Below are 21733 nucleotides of genomic sequence, written 5' to 3' on the forward strand. Positions count from 1 at the left end.
GAACACGTGTTGCTAAGGACAAAGGCCCAGAAAACAATACCACTCCTGCGCTTCTCCTCAACGACGGAGGCCCCAGAGACCCCTGGCTTTCTGCAAGACCCTGCGAACAGTGAGAAGGTCCTCTGCACGTTCGCAGGGCCCGGGGCACCCTCTGCAATTCTGCACCAGATCACGGCCCTGAGTCCCAGCTGAGGAAGCCCTTCCTAGAGCTGTGGCGAACACCCAGTCCTCCCCCTTGGAACGCCCTTGCCGTCGCTGCCCCCAGGGTCTGACCTTCCCATCAGACCCGAAGCTCCCTGAGGGCCAAACCCCTGCGAGCTGATTCCTGCCATATCCCCAACGTCCCACAAAATACCCAGCACACAGTAGGCGCTCAATACATGTTTGCTACTCTGGACCGGGACCCCTAAAATGAGCTGCAGTGAGTTCTCTGAAACCGAAGGCAAAGACCTCTGTGTGGGGGCCTCTGGTGGCGGCCGTGCCTGTGCGTGGAACTGTTTTCCTCAGGAGAGGGCCCAAAGGTTTCCTCGTCTGCCAGCAACAGCCTCCGAGGTGAGACAAGCGCTGGGCTCCCAGGCGGGAGCTGGGATGCAGCCCTAACACTCGCCCCTCATCCTGAGGGGCCGCAGACCATAACGGCCTCTCCCGCTTCTGCCTGCCCTCCTCCCTCCTTCCAGACCCGCCGTCCCTTCAGGAGCTCCCCCCAGCCCACCTCCTCTGAGAGGTCCCCCTGGAGCCCCCAGCGGGAGCCTACACTCCCCCCACTGGGACCACAAGGGCCAGCGGGGGCCACCTGCATGACACCTCCCCCTGGAGTTAGCCATCGCTTAGCCTGGGGTACTGACACCCCAGGATCCCACTAGTCTGTGAACTTCTTGAAGACAGGAACTAGGGTCGTCTTCCTCAAGGTGCCCGTCACACCAGGAGCTCAATGACTAAATGCGCCTTTAGAGGCATTCGGAATGGTGTGACCAAATAACAGACTGCAGAGTCCAGGCTCATTTTCAGTAAAGACTTCTACTTATACAATACTACTACTACAAGAATTTGTTAAATATACCATCCCACCAAACAAACAAAATCAACTAACACTACTTTTCCCTGTTCTCTCCCAGACCCTGTCCATAAGCACAGAGAAGGTTTATGATACATAGCAATATTCAAAATATACACACATTAGCCTCCAACTTCCTTCCCCCTTAACACGGGCTCTCTAAACATGCTTTCACTGGAGACCGAAAGCCTGTGTTTTGTCCTGCGTTTCTCCTCATGGGGTTTCTAGAACCACCAACCCAGCAGATGTGGAGCCCTTGCAATTCCATTCTTTCGTAACAGAACGTTTTTTTTTCCACAGGCAGCTTCTCTTCCCCAGGTGTGAAAGCAGATTTTCTTTCTCATTCTCCAGAACATCAAAGGTCTATTTTCACATGGAAGCTCTCAGCTGAACACGTAGTAACACGGACTAGCCTCACGCATGCAGATCATCGCTGGCCAATGGGTCCCCAGCACAGATCTGGGAACCACCGCGTGAACACCCAGCTCCTGGACTCCAGCATCCCGCCCAGCCCCTCCCGGACCTCTGACCCCCCACCCCCACTGGGAACCTGGCCCTCTTCCCTCTGCTCACCACACTACAAGGGCATGATCTCCCTCTCTTCCTCACCAGCTCGCCGGCCAGGCCCCATCCCGTCCCTGATGCTCGTCTGGGGCTGTCCCCAGCGCCTCCCCACAGCCACCACCACACACCCTGGGGACCCTGCCTGGACTCTCGTTTATCTGCCTGTTTACATTAAAAGGAACAGGATGCTCCCATCAAAGGAGGAAAAGGCAGGCTTGCTGTCATTCTCGGGGCCTTTCAGAAAACAAAGGGTCAACAGGACCAGGCATCATCTAGACGCTCCTAACACAATACATAAACCCCCAGAAAAGTGTGGCAAGTTAAAAAGACGCTCCCCAAATTCTCCCAGCACAAAAGAAAAACACCTCTGGCTCCATCCTAAAGCAGGAAAACAGCACCAGGGAAGATGCCTCCTACCAAAGCAACGGGTTTTGTGTCCCTCAATGAGAAGTATGTTCTAGAGTCCAAAGTCCTTTCCCTGAAAAACAAGCCTGACGCTCAACCTCCTCATTGACTGGGGAAATGCAAATAAAACCCACAACAAGGGCTTCCCTAGTGCCTCCAAGAGTAAGGATCCGCCTGCCAGTGCAGGAGACACAGGCTCAATCCCTGGTCCAGGAAGATCCCACATGCTGCGGAGCGACTAAGCCCGTGTGCCACGATCGCTGAGCCTGTGCTCTGGAGCCAACTCCTGAGAGCCCGTGCCCCCAAGAGAAGCCACCACCATAAGCCTGAGCTCCGGAGCTGGAGAGGAGCCCCTGCTCACCACAACCAGAGACGAGCCTGCGCAGCTACAATGATCCAGCACAGCCAAAAATTAATTACACACACACACACACACACACACACACACACACACACACACAATGAGACACCACAAAACTGGCAACAATTAAAAAGTCCGACAATAACAACTGTTGGTGAGAATCCAGGGCAATGAAAACTCCTACCACTCCAACTACTCCTAGAGTACAAAAACGGCAAGGAGGAAGTCTTTTTTTAATACTTGTTTATTTGACTGCAACAGGTCCTAGTTGCAACATGCAGGATCTTTTAGCTGAGGTATGTGGGATCTAGTTCCCTGACCAGGGATCAAATCTAGGTCCTCTGCACTGAGAGCACAGAAGTCTTAGCCACTGGACCACCAGGGAAGTCCCAAGAAGGAGATCTTCAAGCACAGTTTCTAGCAAACCTAAGCTGTTCAGACTGTATGACTCAGCCATTTGAGTCTACTCTGATAAACTCTCGCACACATACATCAGGAAGTATGCACAAGGATATGCGCAAGGATATTCATATGCACAGTTTGAGCAGACAAATCAAGAACTGGAATGTCCATTAAAAGGAGAAAAGACAAAGTGTGGTCCCAGTGAACCGCAGCTACAAGGCATCAGCAGGACAGCCCGGGCAGACGGCAAGCTGGACACCACAGACACCAGAAAGTATTCTTCAAGGCTGGAAAGCAGCCAGCCTCACAGGGTGGGTGCATGGGGGCTTCGAACTGGGGAGAAACACACAGGGAGGCGAAGGGGGCTGGGAATCATATTGCAGTTCACAGCCACGTGGTGACTACGTAGGTTACTGTTTTATTGGTGTTCATATTTGACTCAGGCATGTCACATGTTTTTCCATCTATGCAACATTCTATGCGGGGTCTGGGGCAGGGGTGGGGCTGAGGGTAAACTCAAGGCCTCTCCTCTCCAAACAACTGGTTTTCCTCTGGAACCTCTTGTTCTCTCTAGAATCTATACGTGTTAAGGGCTCTCAGTACTGACTACCACCCTTTTCCCTTGAGTCAAGTCAAAATTCTATCTAGGGGACACAAAACCAAAAACCCCAATTCTATTCAGACTGCAAAGCAAGATCTGTGCTAGAAAAATCTCTGCAACCACAGCACTTGCTAACTGGGCTTGTAACAGCACAGAGAGCGCTTCCAGGATGTTTTACCTAAGAAGGAAGATCCCAGTGGTGAGCATTCGGCACCGACATCCCTCTTTCAGAGAAAAAAAAACAGAGCATCCTGAGACTTCCTAGGGCCCAGGTCCGAGGTACACAGAGGTTCCTTCTGGGGCATCACCAGTGGAATGAGTTCCTTCCTCAAGAAATTCTTCAAAGGGCTCATCCTCTTATGACATAGAAATGCCTGGTCTTTTCCTGCTCAATTCACCCTTCAATCCAGCAAAAGTTCCTCTGTATCACTACTGCCTGCATCTCTCTATATCATTATTGTCCCCAGAGGTGCTGGTGGCCAGATGTCGTCCTGCCCATGGACCGACCGCCCCAGCCCAGCCCCGCCCCTACTCTCTGCCCATCTGGTTCACCTGATTCACACACCACCTCGAACAGCGCCCGCACCTCAAGTCCTCCCTGAACTCCCAGGAATGCACCCCTACACCGCCATCCCCGCTTTCACCCGAGAAGAGTCATCTGGGGTTCAGTCTCTAGTCCTCCCTGTCTCAATCCAGTCTCCAACCTCGTCACAGTTCCAGCTCCTGAAATTCTATTGCTGTTCAAGGAAACCGATCCCAGGTATTAGGTGGATAAAAATGCCTTTCTCCCAGCAAAACCAAAGCTGTATTGTAAACCACACCCCTGCCTCCACCTCCATCTTCTCTCTTCCTCTAAGCCCACCATTTACTACATTCTGAATCAACTTCCTGATCTAATATAATAACAGAAACAATAATAATAACGCATACCTACCGCATGTCTAGGATCCTGGTGGCTCAGTGGTAAAGAATCCGCCTGCCAGTGCAGGAGACGCGGGTTCGATCCCTGGGTCAGGAAGGTCCCCTGGAGAAGGAAATGGCAATCCACTCCAGTATTCTTGCTTGGGAAATTCCATGGACAGAGGAGCCTGGCCGGCTACAGTCCATGAGGTTGCGAAAGAGTCAGACACGACTTAGTGACTAAACAACAGGAGCAGCATGTTCTACAATGCACCTAGCAACATGCTGGTCAATATAAGAGTACACAAACAGGAGACAGACACAGGCGCCCATCTGCATCGCCACGAAATGGGATTCTGCCAACTGAAGAGCAGACTGCAAAGGGATATGTATAAAAGGATCTCTTACTTGTAAATCATAATGTATATTTTTAGTACAAACAGAAAAAATATGGAAGAATATATTCTAATTCATTAACAGCTGGAGGACAGGCAGCTCTTAGGTACCTTTACCTGGGATGCTACGAATTCTCTAATGCTTCATTTTTTATTACAAACGGTTATTTATGTAATAGGGAGACTTTTTAAATGAATTTTAAAAGAAACAGAGCCAGACAAATCTCCAGTTCTCAGGAAGTTTCCAGTCTGGTTGCTAAAGTAAAAGTTAATACACAGAATGAGAGTGAACAAGATCGCATAAAAAATCCAGTTATCAGCACCTTCCAGGAGAAGTGGGGCTCCCAGGTGGCTCAGTGGTAAAGAAGCTGCCTGCCAGTACAGGAGACACGGGAGACAGGGGTTCAATCCCTGGGTCAGGAAGATCCCATGGAGGAGGAAATGGCAACCCACTCCAGTATTCCTGCCTGGAAAATTCCATGGGCAGAGGAGCCCGGTGGGCTACAGTCCATGGGGTCGCAAAGGGTCTAACCAACTGGGTGCACACACATACACTCCAGGAGAAGGACGGAATATCACAAGATGCCAGTTGTCCATTGTGGGTAATGAATGCCACAGGAATCAGATGCAAAGATCAGCTGGCCGTAAGTTTTTAGGAGGGTGGGCGAGCAGAGAGGGATTTGCTACCACAATGGATGGAGAAGCAGAGGGGCGGCATAAAGCGGGGCCAAGTCAGGAGTGACAGCCTCCCTGAACTTCCCCAGTTTCTAAAGCGGTATGAAATAATCTGCCCTCCCTGTAAGTGGCCAATTCTGAATACACAAGCCAAGTATAAATCTCGACCAAACCAAAAGGAATATCCCAAATACACCCTTTTAAAAAAACTTACTCTGAAATAACGTTAGAATGACTCTAAGGAATGCAAAAAAGCCTAGAGTTCTCCTATACCCTTTACCCAGCTTCTTCTAATGTTAATAACTTACACAAACCACAATACATTTATCATACCAAGAAATTAACATTTGTTCAATACTATTTTAACTACAGACATTTTTTGGATTGCACTAGTTTTTCCACTGATACCCTTTTTTTCTTCCAGGATCCAATCCAGGAAACCACACTGCATTTAGGCTAACTTGTTTTTAAACAAACAAACATTTTATGATTATTTACTCTCTCTTGCTAAGAAAATGTGCTGGCACTCAGGGCGAAGACTTTGTCCTTCTCCTCATCATCAAAGAAAGCAATCTTTGACAGATCTGCCAGCCTCCAAAGGAACAGAATTTGATCTACAGTGAGATAAAAACCCAGACAATGACCAAACCTCTTAACCCTCCACGAGCGGCCACAGCCCTGTCCTCTCTCCACAGCAACTAACTGGTATTTAAAAGTAATTTATGTTAATTGCAATCGGGCATATATGGACATTACAAAGCAAGCTGGCTTCAAACAAAAAGGCTCAAGGCAGGAGCGTAACAAAAAATTAATTTTGTAAAAGACCTATTTCTTATTCCAGCTTGTTTTTAAATATATGTTCTGAGTCACACCCCATTAACCGTCTCAATTTATTAATAATCTCAGGGCAACCAACTATCTTGGACCACGCAAAGATGAAATCTTGCATAAAAAAGAAAATGAAGTATCTACACACAAACATTAAGCAGGTAGTCAGCTGTGATGACCAGAGCGAATTATAATTTTTTTGAACCACAATCTGTGGTAGGGCAAAAAGAGGAAGGTACACAAACGAGTAACTCAAACTTTGCAAAGAAAAATTTTCTCCTTGAGCATGAGATTATCAGAAACGACTGGTTCAAAGAAAGTGCTCTGGAATTCCCTCCCCATAACAGAAGTCGGTGACAGGAGAAGGCCCCGTATTCTCAAAGACCCTTCTTTGAGCTGAGGAAATGACGGTGCTATTTTGGCATTTTAAAGCAAGAACAAATACTTTCGCTATAAAATCCACTTTGTAGATTGAATCAGTGAGACAGCTGTTTATACAGAAACCTTTTCCTCTCTGCCTCCAAGCCCCTCAGCGATTCATATCGGTAATAAAACACTGGCTAGAACAAAGAAAAACAGAGTTTGAACAACAGAAAAAGGCACCAACTGCACACCCCACCTTCATACCAGTCTAGCCCACTGCTCTGAGTGACGCATCTCAACCTCCCCTGTTGGTCAAGGAAACAAGATGCCGCCAAAGCAGACCAACTTTGCGGGGCAGAGCCAGAATCTGGGTTCTCGTTTGTGGAAAGCGCTCCATGGGCGTGCATCTTTGACATGCCTGAGGCTCTGAAGCCAGCCTTCTTTTCAGCCACGGGCACCTGCAGGACTCGCTGCACCTCTCTCCGTCTCCATGAGCCTCCACACCAAGCCCCACGGTGGCAGGACCCCAGTGTTAATTCCTGAGTGACAGAGGAAGACCTGGAAGGACAGGAAGGCACGTGGCCATCCCTCATGGGAAACAAAATGCCAAGAACCCCGTTTGCCCCGAAAGGTGAGCACCTTCCCACAGTCCAAGTCTTTCCCATTGACTCTGCAAGACCCAAGTCCAGTGTCTCTCCCCCCGTGAAGCCTTCCCAGCTCTCCCCTACGCCCCCTCGCAGGTCCTGTACCTCTTTCAGCATCCTTCACCTGTGGGCTGTAGCACCTACACCTGCTGATAACCTGCCTTCTCAAACACTGCAACTCACGGGCCAAGGAGACCCCTTCCTCAAAATCGTAACCCCAGCGCCATGCCCTGCACCCAGCCCAGAGCCCAGGATCAACAAATGTTTGTTCAGTGAATGAACACAACTCAGCGAACCCCCAGAAACCACATTCCTAAATGCTAATCACCGCTCGCTGCATGAATAATGAATGAAGAAATGAACTAACAACCATCTCCTTGTTAGCCAAGTTGCCAAGTCCTTCGGGAGCACAGAGAAGGGGTCAACTGACTTGTGGCCGACATCCGCCGGTCCAAAGACGAGACGGCCCGCCTTGAAGGGGGCCGCGAGCCGCAGGGAAGGGGGGCCACGCCCATCCCACAGCTGGCAGCACCCTGAGATGTTACCAGTCCAGCTCACTTCCTCAGGACCACAAGCCCCCGGAGCTGGTCTCAGTGTGGCAGACTCGGGGATGTCAGCGAGAGAGCCCAGCTGTCCGAGAAAAGACTCAGCCGTGCCTTCGCCCACAACGCACCCCAACACTCATCTGACAGAGCCCCCTGCACCTGCCAGTACTTAAAAACTCAAAGCCAGATGCTCAAACAGCACCCAACTGGAGTGTTCTACCGAGCAAACAATCCAAGCTGGACTTATAAGAGAGGAGGCCCCGACCTCCTCCCCACTTGCTGGAGTAAAAAGGTCATACTCATTCGATCTCGTGCTGGTTAGGCCTGGATGCTCCCAAGTCTAGGATTCACTCTATCCATCAAACAGAAACAAGCCCGTCTGCAGCATGTACTGCTTGCAAACTTGCGCACGGTGGCCGTTCTGACGGGTGTGAGATGGTGCAGATGCAGTCTTTGACTGTGTTTCTCTAATAACTAGCAATGTCGAGCATCTCTCCACAGGCCTACTGGCCACCTGTATGTGTGCTCTGGAGAAATGTCAATCAGGTCTTCTGCCCAGTCTTCAGTTGGGTTGTATGAGCTGTTTATATATTTTGGATTTTGGAAATTAAGCCCTTGTCAGTCACATAGTTTGCAAGTTATTTTCTCCCATTCCACAGGCTGCCCTTTCGTTCTGTTTCTGGTTCCTTTGCTGTGCAAAAGCTTTTAAGTTTGATTAGGCCCCATTTGTTTATTTTTGCTTTTATTTCTATTGCCTTTGGAGACTAACCTAAGAAAACATTGATACGATTTATGTTGGAGAGGGTGTGGGGAAAGGGGAATCCTCCTACACCATTGGTGGGAATGTAAGTTGGTACAGCCATTATGGAAAACAGTATGGAAGTTCCACAAAAAAACTAAAAACAGAGTTAGTATGTGACCCAGCAACCCCATTCCTGGGCACAGGCCCAGAGAAAACCATAACTCAAAGAGATACAAGAGCCCCAGCATCCACAGCAGTGCTGGTCACAACAGCCGAGACACGGAGACACCCAAATGTCCCCCAACAGGTGAGCGCACAGCAGCGCTGCTCACAACAGCCGAGACACGGAGACACCCAAACGTCCCCAACAGGGGAGCTCACAGCAGCGCTGCTCACAACAGCCGAGACACGGAGACACCCAAACGTCCCCAACAGGGGAGCTCACAGCAGCGCTGCTCACAACAGCCAAGACACGGAGACACCCAAATGTCCCCAACAGGGGAGCGCACAGCAGTGCTGCTCACAACAGCCGAGACACGGAGACACCCAAATGTCCCCAACAGGTGAGCGCACAGCAGTGCTGGTCACAACAGCCGGGACAGGGAGACACCCAAACGTCCCCAACAGGGGAGCGCACAGCAGCGCTGCTCACAACAGCCGAGACACGGAGACACCCAAACGTCCCCAACAGGGGAGCTCACAGCAGCGCTGCTCACAACAGCCGAGACACGGAGACACCCAAATGTCCCCAACAGGGGAGCGCACAGCAGCGCTGCTCACAACAGCCGAGATAGGGAGACACCCAAATGTCCCCAACAGGGGAGCGCACAGCAGCGCTGCTCACAACAGCCGAGACACGGAGACACCCAAATGTCCCCCAACAGGGGAGCGCACAGCAGCGCTGCTCACAACAGCCGAGACACGGAGACACCCAAATGTCCCCCAACAGGTGAGCGCACAGCAGCGCTGCTCACAACAGCCGAGACACGGAGACACCCAAACGTCCCCAACAGGGGAGCTCACAGCAGCGCTGCTCACAACAGCCGAGACACGGAGACACCCAAATGTCCCCAACAGGAGAGCGCACAGCAGCACTGCTCACAACAGCCGAGACACGGAGACACCCAAATGTCCCCAACAGGTGAGCGCACAGCAGTGCTGGTCACAACAGCCGGGACAGGGAGACACCCAAACGTCCCCAACAGGGGAGCGCACAGCGGCGCTGCTCACAACAGCCGAGACAGGGAGACACCCAAATGTCCCCCAAGAGGGGAGCACACAGCAGCGCTGCTGACAACAGCCAGGACATGGAGACACCCAAATGGCCACCAACAGGTGAGTGCGTAGAGAGGGCGTGGTGCACACGAAACGCTCCTCAGCCATAAAAAATAACAAAACGATTCCACATGCAGCGATATGGAGGGACCTAGAGATGATCATACCTAGTGAAGTCAGTCAGAAAAAGAAAGACAAACACCACATACTTATGGTACTCACCCCCTTCCACAGACACCGTTACATGTGGAACCAAAAATACGACACAAATGAACCTGCCCACGAGGCAGAAGCACTCGCCAACACAGCAATCGGACTTGTGGTTGCCGGGGGGAGGGCGGGGAGGTGGCCTAGGAGCTTGTGGTCAGTGGACGCGAACCATTACACCTAGAATGCATGGACAGGAAGGCCCTACTGTACAGCACAGGAACTGTATTCAATGTTTTGGGATAAACAAAATGGAAAAGAGTAAAAGAATGTGTGTGTATACACACAGGCGCGCGTGCACACACACGCACATAGACACACATACGTAAAACTGAATCACTTTGCTACACAGCAGAAATTAATACAACGCTATAAATCAGCTATAAATCAATTAAAAAAAGGGAACTTCCCTGGTGGTCCAGTGGCTAAGACTCCACGCCCCCAAAGCAGGGGTCCCAGATTCCGTCCCTGGTCAGGGAACCAGATCCCACATTCCCACGCACCGCTTAAGACCTGGTGTGGCCAAATAAACACAATAAATAAAAACCGGCGAGGCTGCCTCAGGAAGCCTTCGTGAGGGTCGTCTGTAGGGCCCGTCCACCCCCTTACCCACACCCCTGGGGACACACAGAACCAGACATGGATACACACGCCTGAGAGACACAAAGATGTTTTCAGCTTCTCTGAATGACCCTTAGGAAAAGTAAACACGCATCACCTATCCATCTACATCTAATATCGAACATTCCTTAAAAAAAAAAAAGCACTGACTATATAGTCAGAGAATGTGCTATATACATCTAAGAAAAAAAAACTGTAATTAGATGCGTGAGGCCTTTCTAATTCTGCAGATAATCAAACATGGCAAGGTACCATGAGTACTGCCGTATCCTTGCTTGGGTGGTGGTGGGGGGAGCCGCACAGCAGCCTTGGCCCCACACCACCCCCTCTTCTCTACCTGGGGCCAGGAGCCCCCCAAGCTCTGCACATACCCCTCAGCGGCTCCATACTCCAAGCCGGAAGCAGGACAGGCCACGTGAAGGTTCTTCCAAAGGTTAGGGCACTGGGTCACCCTCTTCCCAGCCTGACCTGCCACCCCGGGCTCTGCAGCAAACCCCACCCTGATTCACCAGGAGCAGCTCTGTAAACCACAGGTGCTCAATACTGCTGACCTAGTAAATGGATTTTTTTAAATTTCGTTGAGGATAAGCAGTGAAGTGTTGAAATGTTTCTCAAGCGTGACCCTCCACGAAGAAAAGAACATACTACATTTCGGTTCAAAAGATGAGCTCTTTACCTAAAAGGCTCTTACTCTGGAACTATTGGTACTGGGAATGACCTCTCTCCCCGACACAGCTTTTGTAGGCTGATGGGTTTTTATAAAGAGGGGCACACCTACGAGAAGGGGGTCCTTCGTCAGAGCACAAGGGTACATTCGCATCTCCTTCACTTCCCTAAAGTCTGAAGCCCCGACAGGCAACTGACCAAAAGGCTACAGGAAAGGCTAACTCTTTCATCGCTGCTGACCTCAAACGCTCCCAAAGGCAACGTGGGGTCACCTCGCCAGTGACGCCCCTGGAGGATCTGGTGACAGTCCCAGACACGGGGGACCCCAGCAGCTGCAGGTCCCAGGGCGAGGCATTCCCCAGCTCCATTCCTGACGAGCACCCCAGGGGAGTTCACACCTGCACTGGCTCAGCCCTGACTCACTCTATCTCCAGACACCCGACCCTCTCCCACTCCCCCGGGATCACCAGACCCAAGGCCACAAGAGCTTCAAACTCCCACCCCCCACCTTTTCATACTCACTTGGCCTCGTTCATGTCCAGGCCCTGGTCTCTTAAGTAAGGGGTCTCCCTCAAACCCTTCTAAAGGACGACTCTGGTCCTCCCGTCGTTCACAAGCCTTAGGGATTCCAGCCTAGCTTCGGGTACAGGTACCGCATCTTGGATGGAGTGCAACATCCTTCCTGCTCTTGCCCCCAGACCACCTGTCCAGCCTCCGCTCCCACCCAAACCCTGACCCCACTCTCCAGCCCCCTTCCCCAGAGGCCGCTGCCTGACTGCTCTCTCTTGGGCTCTGAAAGTGAAGTGAAATGAAAGCCGCTGTGTCCTGTCCAACTCTGTGCCACCCATGGACTGTACTGTCCATGGAATTCTCCAGGCCAGAATACTGGAGTGGGTAGCCATTCCCTTCTCCAGGGGATCTTCCCAACCCAGGGATCGAACCCAGGTCTCCCACCTTGCAGGCAGATTCTTTACCAGGTGAGCCACCAGGGAAGCCCTCTCAGGTGCCCCAATCCAGTCCCTATAAGTGCACCCCTCCACAGGGATCCATCTCCTCCTCTGTTCTCCTGCCCCCGCCCCCACCACAGCATTCTCCCAGCCCCATGGAGCGTGGAGGCTCTTGCACTTTGTCTTCAGCCCTGTCTCTCCATCTCCAGCGCGGTGCTTGGATGGTGGCGGGGAGGAGGCCTCCGTCTGTGCAGTTACCAGCCCTGTCCCGCCTGCCTCAGTTCTGAGAATCGGGTGCTAGCGAGGCTGGGTCCTGGGTTCCACCACCCTGGGCAACCTTGCCCTCCATTTGGGAGAAGTCAGTTCAAGGACCAGCCACCTGATCGGCAGTCCTAAGAGGGGTGAGGCCGGAGCGTACAGGCAGCGCGACAGGACCCATGCCCAGGGCAGCGAGAACCGCGCCAGCGTGTGCCCTGCTGATGACAGGTCAGGTGCGTCAGCTCCGCACATAAGAAAAAGCAGCAGTGGATCCATCTTTCAGCATCCTCTAATGGTACTAAGCAGCATGTTTAGCTGTTATTTCAATAAGCCTTATTAAGACCCAATTTTCTTGGGTCTTCTTTCAGATTCTGCGGCATTAAAAGCCTCGCTGCTTAATTACATTAGGAGCACCTGTATATATTATGTGCAATAAATCAACTTTAATTTACCACCGCACAAGGCTATTCATCTTCTCCAGGTTATTTATTGCTCAGTATTATTGGTGCTGAATTGTATCCTCTCCACTGTAAGAAAGAACAGTTGGGATAAGAAAAGGCAGAGCTGTATTGCAGAATGCTCCAAGATCCCGATCACACATGTACACAGCAAAAAGGCAAGGAAAAGAAACATACAAGAGAATCTTGGCAATCTGCTGCTTGCTATTTTCCCTAAACACTCCCCAAACATTTTGATGTTTTCTGTTGCACGTGTGCACACACATATACCAGTTACCCATTGAAACAGGCCCACAGCTCTTGCAGGCAAAGTGAGAACCAGGCATGGGACGCCGGCTTAGCCAGAAGCAGGGACACGTTGAAGGCCAGAGCAGACGGTTTCCCTGCCACCTCACCACCACCAGTGCTGGCCCAGCCTTGGGACAATGCAGGCGTGCATACTCAGTCGCTCAGTCGTGTCTGACTCTTTGGGACCCCATGCACTGCAGCCCACCAGGCTCCTCTGCCATGGGATTCTCCAGGCAAGGATACTGGAGTGGGTTGCCACTTCCTCCTCCAGGGGAATCTTTTCCGACCCAGGGATCAAACCTGAGTCTCCTGCCTTGGCAGGTGGATTCTTTACCACTGAGCCACCTGAAGGGCTCACAGTGCAGGCGGGAGGACTCAACAGATCCAGGGGCAGAGAGGACAGGCTTGTAGCCATCCACACCCACCTTGCCCACCCAGCACTGAAATTTAGGCAACCTGGGGCGGGCAGAACTGCTTCCAGGCAAGCCGAGCTGAAGACAGGTGCTGGTGGTAACCTTGGGGATCCTCGTGCCTTCAAAAACGTTGCCGTTAAGAAAGAGCAACAGGCTTCCCTGGTGGTCCAGCAGCTAGGACTCCACCTGCCAATGCAGGAGACACGGATTTAACCCCTGCGCCAGGAGCAGCCCACACGCCTCAGGGCAGCCAGGCCAGCGAGCTGCAACCACCAAGCCCTCAGGCCCGTGCTCTGCGCAAGGGGGCCCACCAGCATGAGAAGCCCCCAGCCACCGCAACTAGAGAGAGCCCGTTGAGCAGCCATGGAGACCTAGGGCAGGCAAAAAGAAAACAAACAAACCTTTAAAAAAAAAAAGGCATCACAAAGTTCTCTGCAGACCCCCACCCCAACCCCACCACATCAGCACCACCCAGGGCCTCCGCCACAGTCTTGATTTCAACCCAGCCAGGGCAGGGCCCACATGAGCATCCTGCACTGTGAAATGTGAGAAACGCTGTCACAAAGCCTCGGGAGTAAGGCTGACCGTCCAGTCCAGAATAACATGCCCACTGATAACCAAGAGGAGGTTCCTTACTCCTCGCCAGGGTCTAGGCTCAGCCCTTCCCTTCCATTAATTTCTCCCAATCACCCCACAGAAGGCACTGCTTCGCACACATTTTACAGATAAGAAAACTGAGGCAGGGAGCAGGTAATTAACTGAACCAGAGTCCCATCTTTATACCTGGCCAAGTGGTCTGGTCCCCAAACCTGCACTTTCACCCAGCAGGCTACACTGCCTCTCCCAGCCCAGATCCCCAGACCCCCGCACCCACTGGACAGGTGCCTTCTGTTCTAAATAAAAAGGAGGCAAAAGTCACTGCGACATCATGTGCCCCACAGGCAGCCCATAAAGCTGTCTGGTTCCCCCAAATCCAAGATCTAAAGCCACTGCTTGGCAACCTGCTGGCAACACCCAGGTCTCATCTCTGAGCTTCACATGGCTCAGATGCAGCAAGCTTCTCTCTCCCTCGCTGACCAAATGCTAGAAACCACCGCGGTACTTGGTGCGGACAGGCTCCTTCCTCCAGCATGGCAGCCAAGCCCTTGGAAGCTAAACTAACATCACTAAATATTTCGCAGCTGCCTCCTTCTCACCAAGGGAGCTGTGATGGATTTTATGGCACACAACTGACTTTTTACAAGCACAGCAGCAACTTTCAACTTCCATTTGATAATTTGCCTTTAATCTGGGCCTAGGAAAATCCCAGGCTAACCCATCTCACCAGACACCCACTTCAGGGCTCGTCTTACAGGCGACAGAGAAGAATAAAAGGGGGAGAAGAGAGGACAGCAGAGTCCTGGCAGGCAAAACTTTTTTTTTTTTTTAATGAATTCAAGTAAAAGTCCCATTTTGTACACACAGAGGGGCCCTCTCCTGAGTGAGGAATGTGTGTGTACAGAGGACGAGAGGGCAGATCAAACTTCGAGCTTGTAACCAAACTCCTGAAACACGGGAGAACGGAGAACCAAGTACAAAGTCCCTTTGCAAAAGTTCTCCATAAAAGCTCCACAGAGAGGCCGGCCCGGGGAGGCAGCCTTCTCTCTGCCCTTTCGCTTGACCATGGAAAGAGCTGCCTGGGTCACGGCCCAGCCCAAGGGATTTCCCTGAGCGCCTTCCCGCTCTTGAATTCCATGAATATTTCACAGTGCAGGTCCACAGACCCTTGGAACACGTACAAACCTCTCCTGTCCCTCCCCCACGGACCACTGATTCTCAACCAGAGGTGTGTCCCCCAGGAGACATCTGACAGGGTCTCCTGGAGACATTCTTAGGTGTCACAACTGGGGAAGGGGTGCCCCTGGCATCCAGTGGGCAGCAGACAAGGATGCTGTGAAGCATCTCACAACATGCCCAACACAGCCCACCACACCCAAAGCACTATCCAGCCCAAAATGTCCACAGGGGCCCAGGCTGAGAAACGCTGGGCTGGAGTGCTGAGAGTAACTACACATCCACGCTCAGACCATCTTCTCACGGCCCCTACTCCTACTCCTGAGGCTTCCCCAGTGGAGACGCGGGTTTGATCCCTGGGTCAGGAAGATCCTCTGGAGGGGGGCGTGGCAACCTACTCCAGTAACCTTGCCAGGAAAAGCTCATGGACAGAGGAGCCCAGTGGGCTACAGTCCATGGGGTCACAAAGAGTCCAACACGACTGAAGCAACTGAGCAGGCACGCCTACATGCACCTCTTGCATCACCACCCTCTCCGACCACCCCGCTAAATTAAGGAAGAATCAGAAACCCAACCGAGCCATCTGTCATCTGGATGCAGAGGGTCTGCATGGTTAGAACTTCCCTCAGTGTCCAGCGAAAGCCCCTCTCAGACAGGGGTCAGAGAAAAGGGGCGGGACCCAGGAGAAGCTGGGGCTCCAACCGACCTTCCCAAGTAGCCTGGGAGGTCAGCCCTAATTTAGCAGCCCCCCGCATGGAGGGGTGGACTATGCAGAGAAGAGAGGAGAAGAGAGGAGGGCACGGCGAAACTTCTGGGGCCCAGAAGCCCAGACAGCACACTGGCGAGTCCATCCAAATCAGCCAAGTTAACCGACTGATGCAAGGTCTAACCTGTGCACAAGCTCTGGTCTTTCCCAATAACAACAGCTGGGTCCAGCCTGGCTGGACCATCGGCACTGAGTAGGCACCTACTGAATGCCAGGCATCGCGCTAGGTGCTCTGGGGAACGTGTGTCACTGCCCACAACCTCCAGGCAAGTCTCTCGTTCTCACTTTCCATATGACACACACGAGGCTCAGAGAGGCCATGTAACTCGGCCACGTCACACAGCCAGGATTCAATCCCAGAAACTGTCTCTAAGAGAGGCTCTATCACCAAAGCACGAAGGCTCTCTTTCGCCAAACGTGACCCGGGCAGAAGCTGGAAGAAGCCCACAGTCACCCTGGGCCCGCTCTCCCACACCCAGCCCGACTGCCGTTTCTAGAAGGGTACAGTCTGATACCTCTGTCTGGTCTACCGTGTCCTGCCTGAAAGCTGGCCCAGCACCATCCTCTCCCTCTTCCCACTCCGGGCACGGTCATGGTTGCACCAACTCTGCAGAGCAGGGTGACAGGGACCGATTCCACCCACAACCCGACTCACAAAAGGGGGGCTGAGGACCGGGCTGGCTGTGCACGTAGCTCCGGGGGTTTAACGAGGCAGGGAGGGGGTCCTGAAGGCCTCGGTGGAAAGCAGAAAGGCCGAGGAGCACCCAGAGCCTCCTCCCGGAGCTGAAGCCCCAGCTCCCTCCACCGTGTTTGGATACCCAAACACTAATTAACAAGTGCAGAACAGAGGCATGTGACCAACCCGGTCAGGGGACAATCAACCCCCAGGAGCCTGGGGCTGAGGAACCGGGCCAGGACTGGACCGGGACGCAGGTGGTCCTCTCCCTGAAACCTGTCCTTAAATGTCCTCCCCAGGCTAGCCTCAAAGGGTTTACGGAAGAGACGACAGGCCAGCCACCATCCAGGGAGGACAGGGCTTCAAGCTCAGGAGCCCTGAAGGAAGGGAGGGAGACAAGAAGGGACAGAAGAAGAGGCCTGGAGACCACATATTTGCAGAACACTATCAGAGACCGTGCATATGGAGTGGAGGGGCTGCCTTCTCTTTTTCCCTCTTTAAATTCCCAGTGCCGAGGGAAATGTTGCTTCAGCGGCCTCCGCAGTCTCTCCAGGCCGGCCCCTCTATCAGCTGCGCTCTGTGGCTGCGTTCTCCCCTGCAGGACTCCTCACTTCATGGCGAACTTCACCCCACCTCGGCGTTTTAATGAGTAGCCCTGAGTCTCTTCCCAACATGGCCCGCTGCCCGCCCACCCCCAGAACACGCCTTCCTAACTCTGCTTGTTCACTCTGGGGAAGGGGGGCAGGTTTACGGGGAGGTCATTTTGCCTTAGGAAAGGAACAAATTAAGTTGAGGCCCACAGTGGGCTGAGGAATCTACTCTCCATCAGACGCGTGACCTTGGGAAAGGTCACTGGCAGCCCCTGGTTTACGGGCCCGGACACCCAGGCACCGTCACCTCTGAGAAGAGCGGCGAGCAACCGTAGCACGCCAAACGCTTTTATGGGGTGGCTCTTAAACACTCCAGAAATCCGTCCAATTCCTTGCAGAACAGCGAAAAACAAAAGTGTTCCCAGCAGGAGGGGGAAGCCAGGACGTGATTATGAGCAATTAGTGAATCAATGATTCTCAAAGACGCTGATTTAGGCCAGCAGTTCTTATTAGCGATCCTCGAGGAAGATACGAGGACACAGCTTTGGGGTGGGGGGCGGATCACCACATGTCACCTTGAGAGTTTTCCCCCTCCGAACACTTAAAATCTGTGCTCGGTCTTTAAAGAAAGAACTATTTGTAAGTTGTTTCCTTAAATGCCAAAAAAAAAAAAAAAAACTGGAACTACAGTCACCAGTTCTGTTGGCCGCCATGAAATTACTCTCCCCGACAGGACAAGGAGTTCGCTATCAGTCGGAACAAGGAGTTCAGTATCAGTAGAAAGAGAGAAAATAAAGAAAAAGAAGAGCAGAAAGAAGGGGGTAAGGGAGCCGGAGGGAGAAAGCTCCCTGCTGATTCGAATAGCAGGACTTTCCCCTTCCTCATCACAAGGTGGGGAGAGGGAACAGATTGGGTGTCCCCTCCCACTGCGTCCATGCAGGGATTGACTCCTCCTCCTCCTCGGACAGAAAGTATCCTTCGGTATCTTTTTTAATCTAGAACCGCTGACCCTTCCAAGCACCTGTCCAGGAAAGCAGACCGACAGAAAGTGCTAGCAGCCTTGCTAACTGACGGGCAATCAGGAAAGAAAATGTTTCTAAAAATATAATAATGCTTGCTGGGAAAACAGGGTTCTGTTTACGCAGAAATCCCCAGGAATACCTCTTCGGGGAGATGTCCCTGTGACTGTTTTTAGACATGCAGTTCTATACCGCAGAACTCAAAACAACTGCTTACAACGCAGCCGGCTTTCCCAGGTACTGTAGGGCTCTTCCCCCAACGGTTGTATTTGAAGGTTGCTCACAGCACACAGCCCTGCGTGCTCTCCTTCCGGCCCCGGTCCTGGAAAGTGCCAGGCCACCCCTCCCACTTGTTGTGTGTGGGGTTTTTTTTGTTTTTTTTTTTTTTTCCTGATTTGCAAGCACCAGGAGAAGCACTGAGGAACAGCGGTTCAATGTGAAAACGAAGAAACGCCACCCAGCCTCCTAAATAAAGCCTCATCTGTCTACTGCAAACTTCTTTACTGGTTCATTTGTTTGGTTCCTGCCGCTTTGTCAATGTATTTACTCCAAGCAGTTGGAAGAAGACAGCAAAAGAAAACAACAACAAAGGCCTTCTTCCTAGGACAGAAGGAAAGGGGCATCCTTAAACTCAAAGAGCTCCCCTCCCCACCCATCCTCACCCCCCTGAAAGCCTGCTACTCCCTAACCTTGAAAACGAGAGTGTGTTCTGGTCCCTCCGGCAACCCTCTGAGCTGGGCTGGAGCATTGAGGAGCCCTCTCTGAAAAGGTGAGTCCTAGCAGAGGGAAGCAAATCATTTTTTAAAAGTTGGAAAGAAAAAACTTCTGGGAAACCAAAGCTAATCTATGCACTAAACCTACTCTCCCTTCCTCCTACGGAAGCTCCGAGAAAGGGGAGGGTTTAAGGCAGAAACAAACCCAAAACCTGATCCCTGCTCAGCTCACAGCTTCAAAAAATGGTTACCAAGTTGCCTCCCCGCAAGGCACAAAACAGAGGCAGTTTTAATTCTCCACCTCTCCGCTCCCATTCCGACCAAGCTGCCTCCCCACAGCGGGGGCAGGAGATGCCATCCATCCTTTAGCACTTCCCCTCCATTCTTCTCATCTCCATGGTGACCAAAAAACTCCTTCACCCAGATAAACAAGAATCCCAAAGTCTAAAACTTTCTTATTCCCAATAACTGTCTTTGACCGTATTTTAATTAAACGCTTTCTTTAAAAACGGGGGTCAGAGGGCGTCCATGGCAGTCCTGTGGTTACAACTCCGCACTTCCACTACACGGAACACAGGTTCAATCCCTGGTCTGGGAACTAAGATCCCACAGGCCACGTCGAGCAGCCAAAAATAAATAGATAAATTGGGGTCAGAGTTTTTATGTGTGATTACAGTCAAACCACACCACCCCCATCTCCTCCTTCAACCAGCTTTACGCCCATTTACAAATATGTATATTTTTCAAATTTCAAAGCCAGCTGTGGCTGCACACCTGTAGGCAACAAACCCGTCAAGAGAAAAAAACACACATACACACCTCTGAAATACATACCTAGAGCACACACGTTTATTTTTTGTTTGGAGTGAGAGACACATGTGAGTGTGAGTTCTGCGCCAGCAGCTGAACTGCAACACCCTGGGGGGAGGGGGAGGGACCAGCTCAGGGCTGAGCCTTAAGGACAACTGAAGCCAGGGCCCACATAAACCTCCCAGCCAGAACAAACCCCGGGGTGGAGAGCTGGAGGGGCCATCAGAGCACCTTCATTAAGGAGAGGCAAGCAGACAAGGAGGAAAAGAAACCAACACCCCAACACCACTCAACTCCTCGGGCCCCTTTTCTGAATCAAAACGCTGGGCTGTGCTGATCCAGAACATCAGAGCCACAGGCTTCCCCAGTGAGAGCCACCACGAACACCCTCGAATCGCTCGAAGCTGCCTGCTTCTGTTGGCACCATGTCCCTTTAAAGACTGTTTACAAATAGACAGCGATCGGTATTTCCTAACTCGAGGGTCTCCTGAATAGAACAGGGCCCCGCTGGGCACACTGTGAATGCGACCCCAGTCCCCAGTGACCTGCCACCTCGGCTGGGAGCCCCTGGGCTCGGGGAACACCCCCCACACACACACAAAGATCACTCCGCTGGGGCAGCCACCGTGTCCGATACCTGCACATCCTCCACCTACTCTGCCGCCCCTGGAGCCCCATCTCCTCTTCCCCTCCACTGCCTCTCCAGCTCTGGATGGAGCTTTGTCGCTGGTGCCGTCTGTCGTCCTTTGGAGACGTTTTTGGTCTGGGGGCTTGGGAAGAAGCTATTTCTTTCCCCTTTCTCTGCCTTTTTTTTTTTCTTCCGTATCTAAATGCATGTTCACGAGCTCTCTAAGTGGCTGAAGGCTTGGCATCCATCTCAAACACATCTATAATGGATCAGAAGCCAAAATCTGTTTCTGATTATCACAGACAAATCAGGCCCCCTTCAAGCCAGGGGGTGGGGGCGGAGAGAAAAAGACAGGGGCTCCTGAAAGGGTCTCAGACACAAACTGACCTCTGGGCTCAGCCCACAGAGGAAGGCCTTCAGCCCCAGGAGCTGACATTACTGACTGACCCCTCTGCTATAAACTTCCCAGGCGCCCTCTCTGCAGAGTTTATGGGTGGGGACTCCACACCCAGCGCTTTCTAGAAACCCTGACAAGCCTGAAAGGGAAGGAGGGGAGAGGAGAGAGGCCCAGGAGCCCCGTCTCCCCACAAAAAGGCCGGCCCCCACACGGAGAACATAGCTGCGGGAAGATGAAAAACACTTTATTGTTTAAAGAGTAACAGAGGCTTGCTGGACATGGGCAATTTAAAATTAAATACGACTCCCGTCACAGCCATTTGCAGTTAAAGGTGAGCACATTCTTTCAAAAGCAAAACCATTCCTGCCAGAAGGGCTTCCTTCCACGAGGGGACCCAGATGCCTCCTCAATTATTAAAGCTTTAATAGCTGGCCACCCAACCACCCTGGATGGCAAGCTTCTTCCACAATGTATTAAAAAAAAAAAAAAGTCCTGCCCTCCAGGTCCACCCACAGAGCACAGAGTACATGCTTTAGAGAAGGTGAGCAGTCTTGAACCTGAGGTGGCGGACTCAATGATAAAACCTCTGGAAGGATTCTCGGGGCGTATCTACCTGCTGTGACAGTGACACATGTAAGACCGGCTAAAACATTTCCCCCAACACAGCCCTTCCTACCTTCACACCCGCACGCCCTGCAGAATGCAGAGGGGACCAAGGAAGCAGGGGACCCTGAGACCCAGACACTGCC

At 52.0% G+C, this 21733-nt stretch overlaps 1 protein-coding gene across 15 annotated transcripts in view; it reads right to left on the reverse strand.

Moving 5' to 3' along the window:
• The window catches only part of MSI2 (musashi RNA binding protein 2), a 406318-nt gene that overhangs the window by 359130 nt on the left and 25455 nt on the right, over positions 1 to 21733 (reverse strand). For 4 of the 15 annotated variants that reach the window (XM_086360859.1, XM_086360848.1, XM_086360874.1 and 1 more), the window contains one exon: positions 4322 to 4411. The exons of the other annotated variants lie outside the window; for them this stretch is intronic. In XM_086360859.1, coding sequence (XP_086216985.1) covers positions 4322 to 4411 — 90 coding nt within the window. The remainder of the gene's footprint in view (positions 1 to 4321; positions 4412 to 21733) is intronic. 15 annotated transcript variants of the gene reach the window in all.

Source organism: Bos grunniens, chromosome 19 (genome assembly GCF_055505025.1).
Source record: "Bos grunniens cultivar Pamir isolate PY7600 chromosome 19, Bosgru_T2T1.0, whole genome shotgun sequence".
Classification (NCBI taxonomy): Eukaryota; Metazoa; Chordata; class Mammalia; order Artiodactyla; family Bovidae; genus Bos; species Bos grunniens.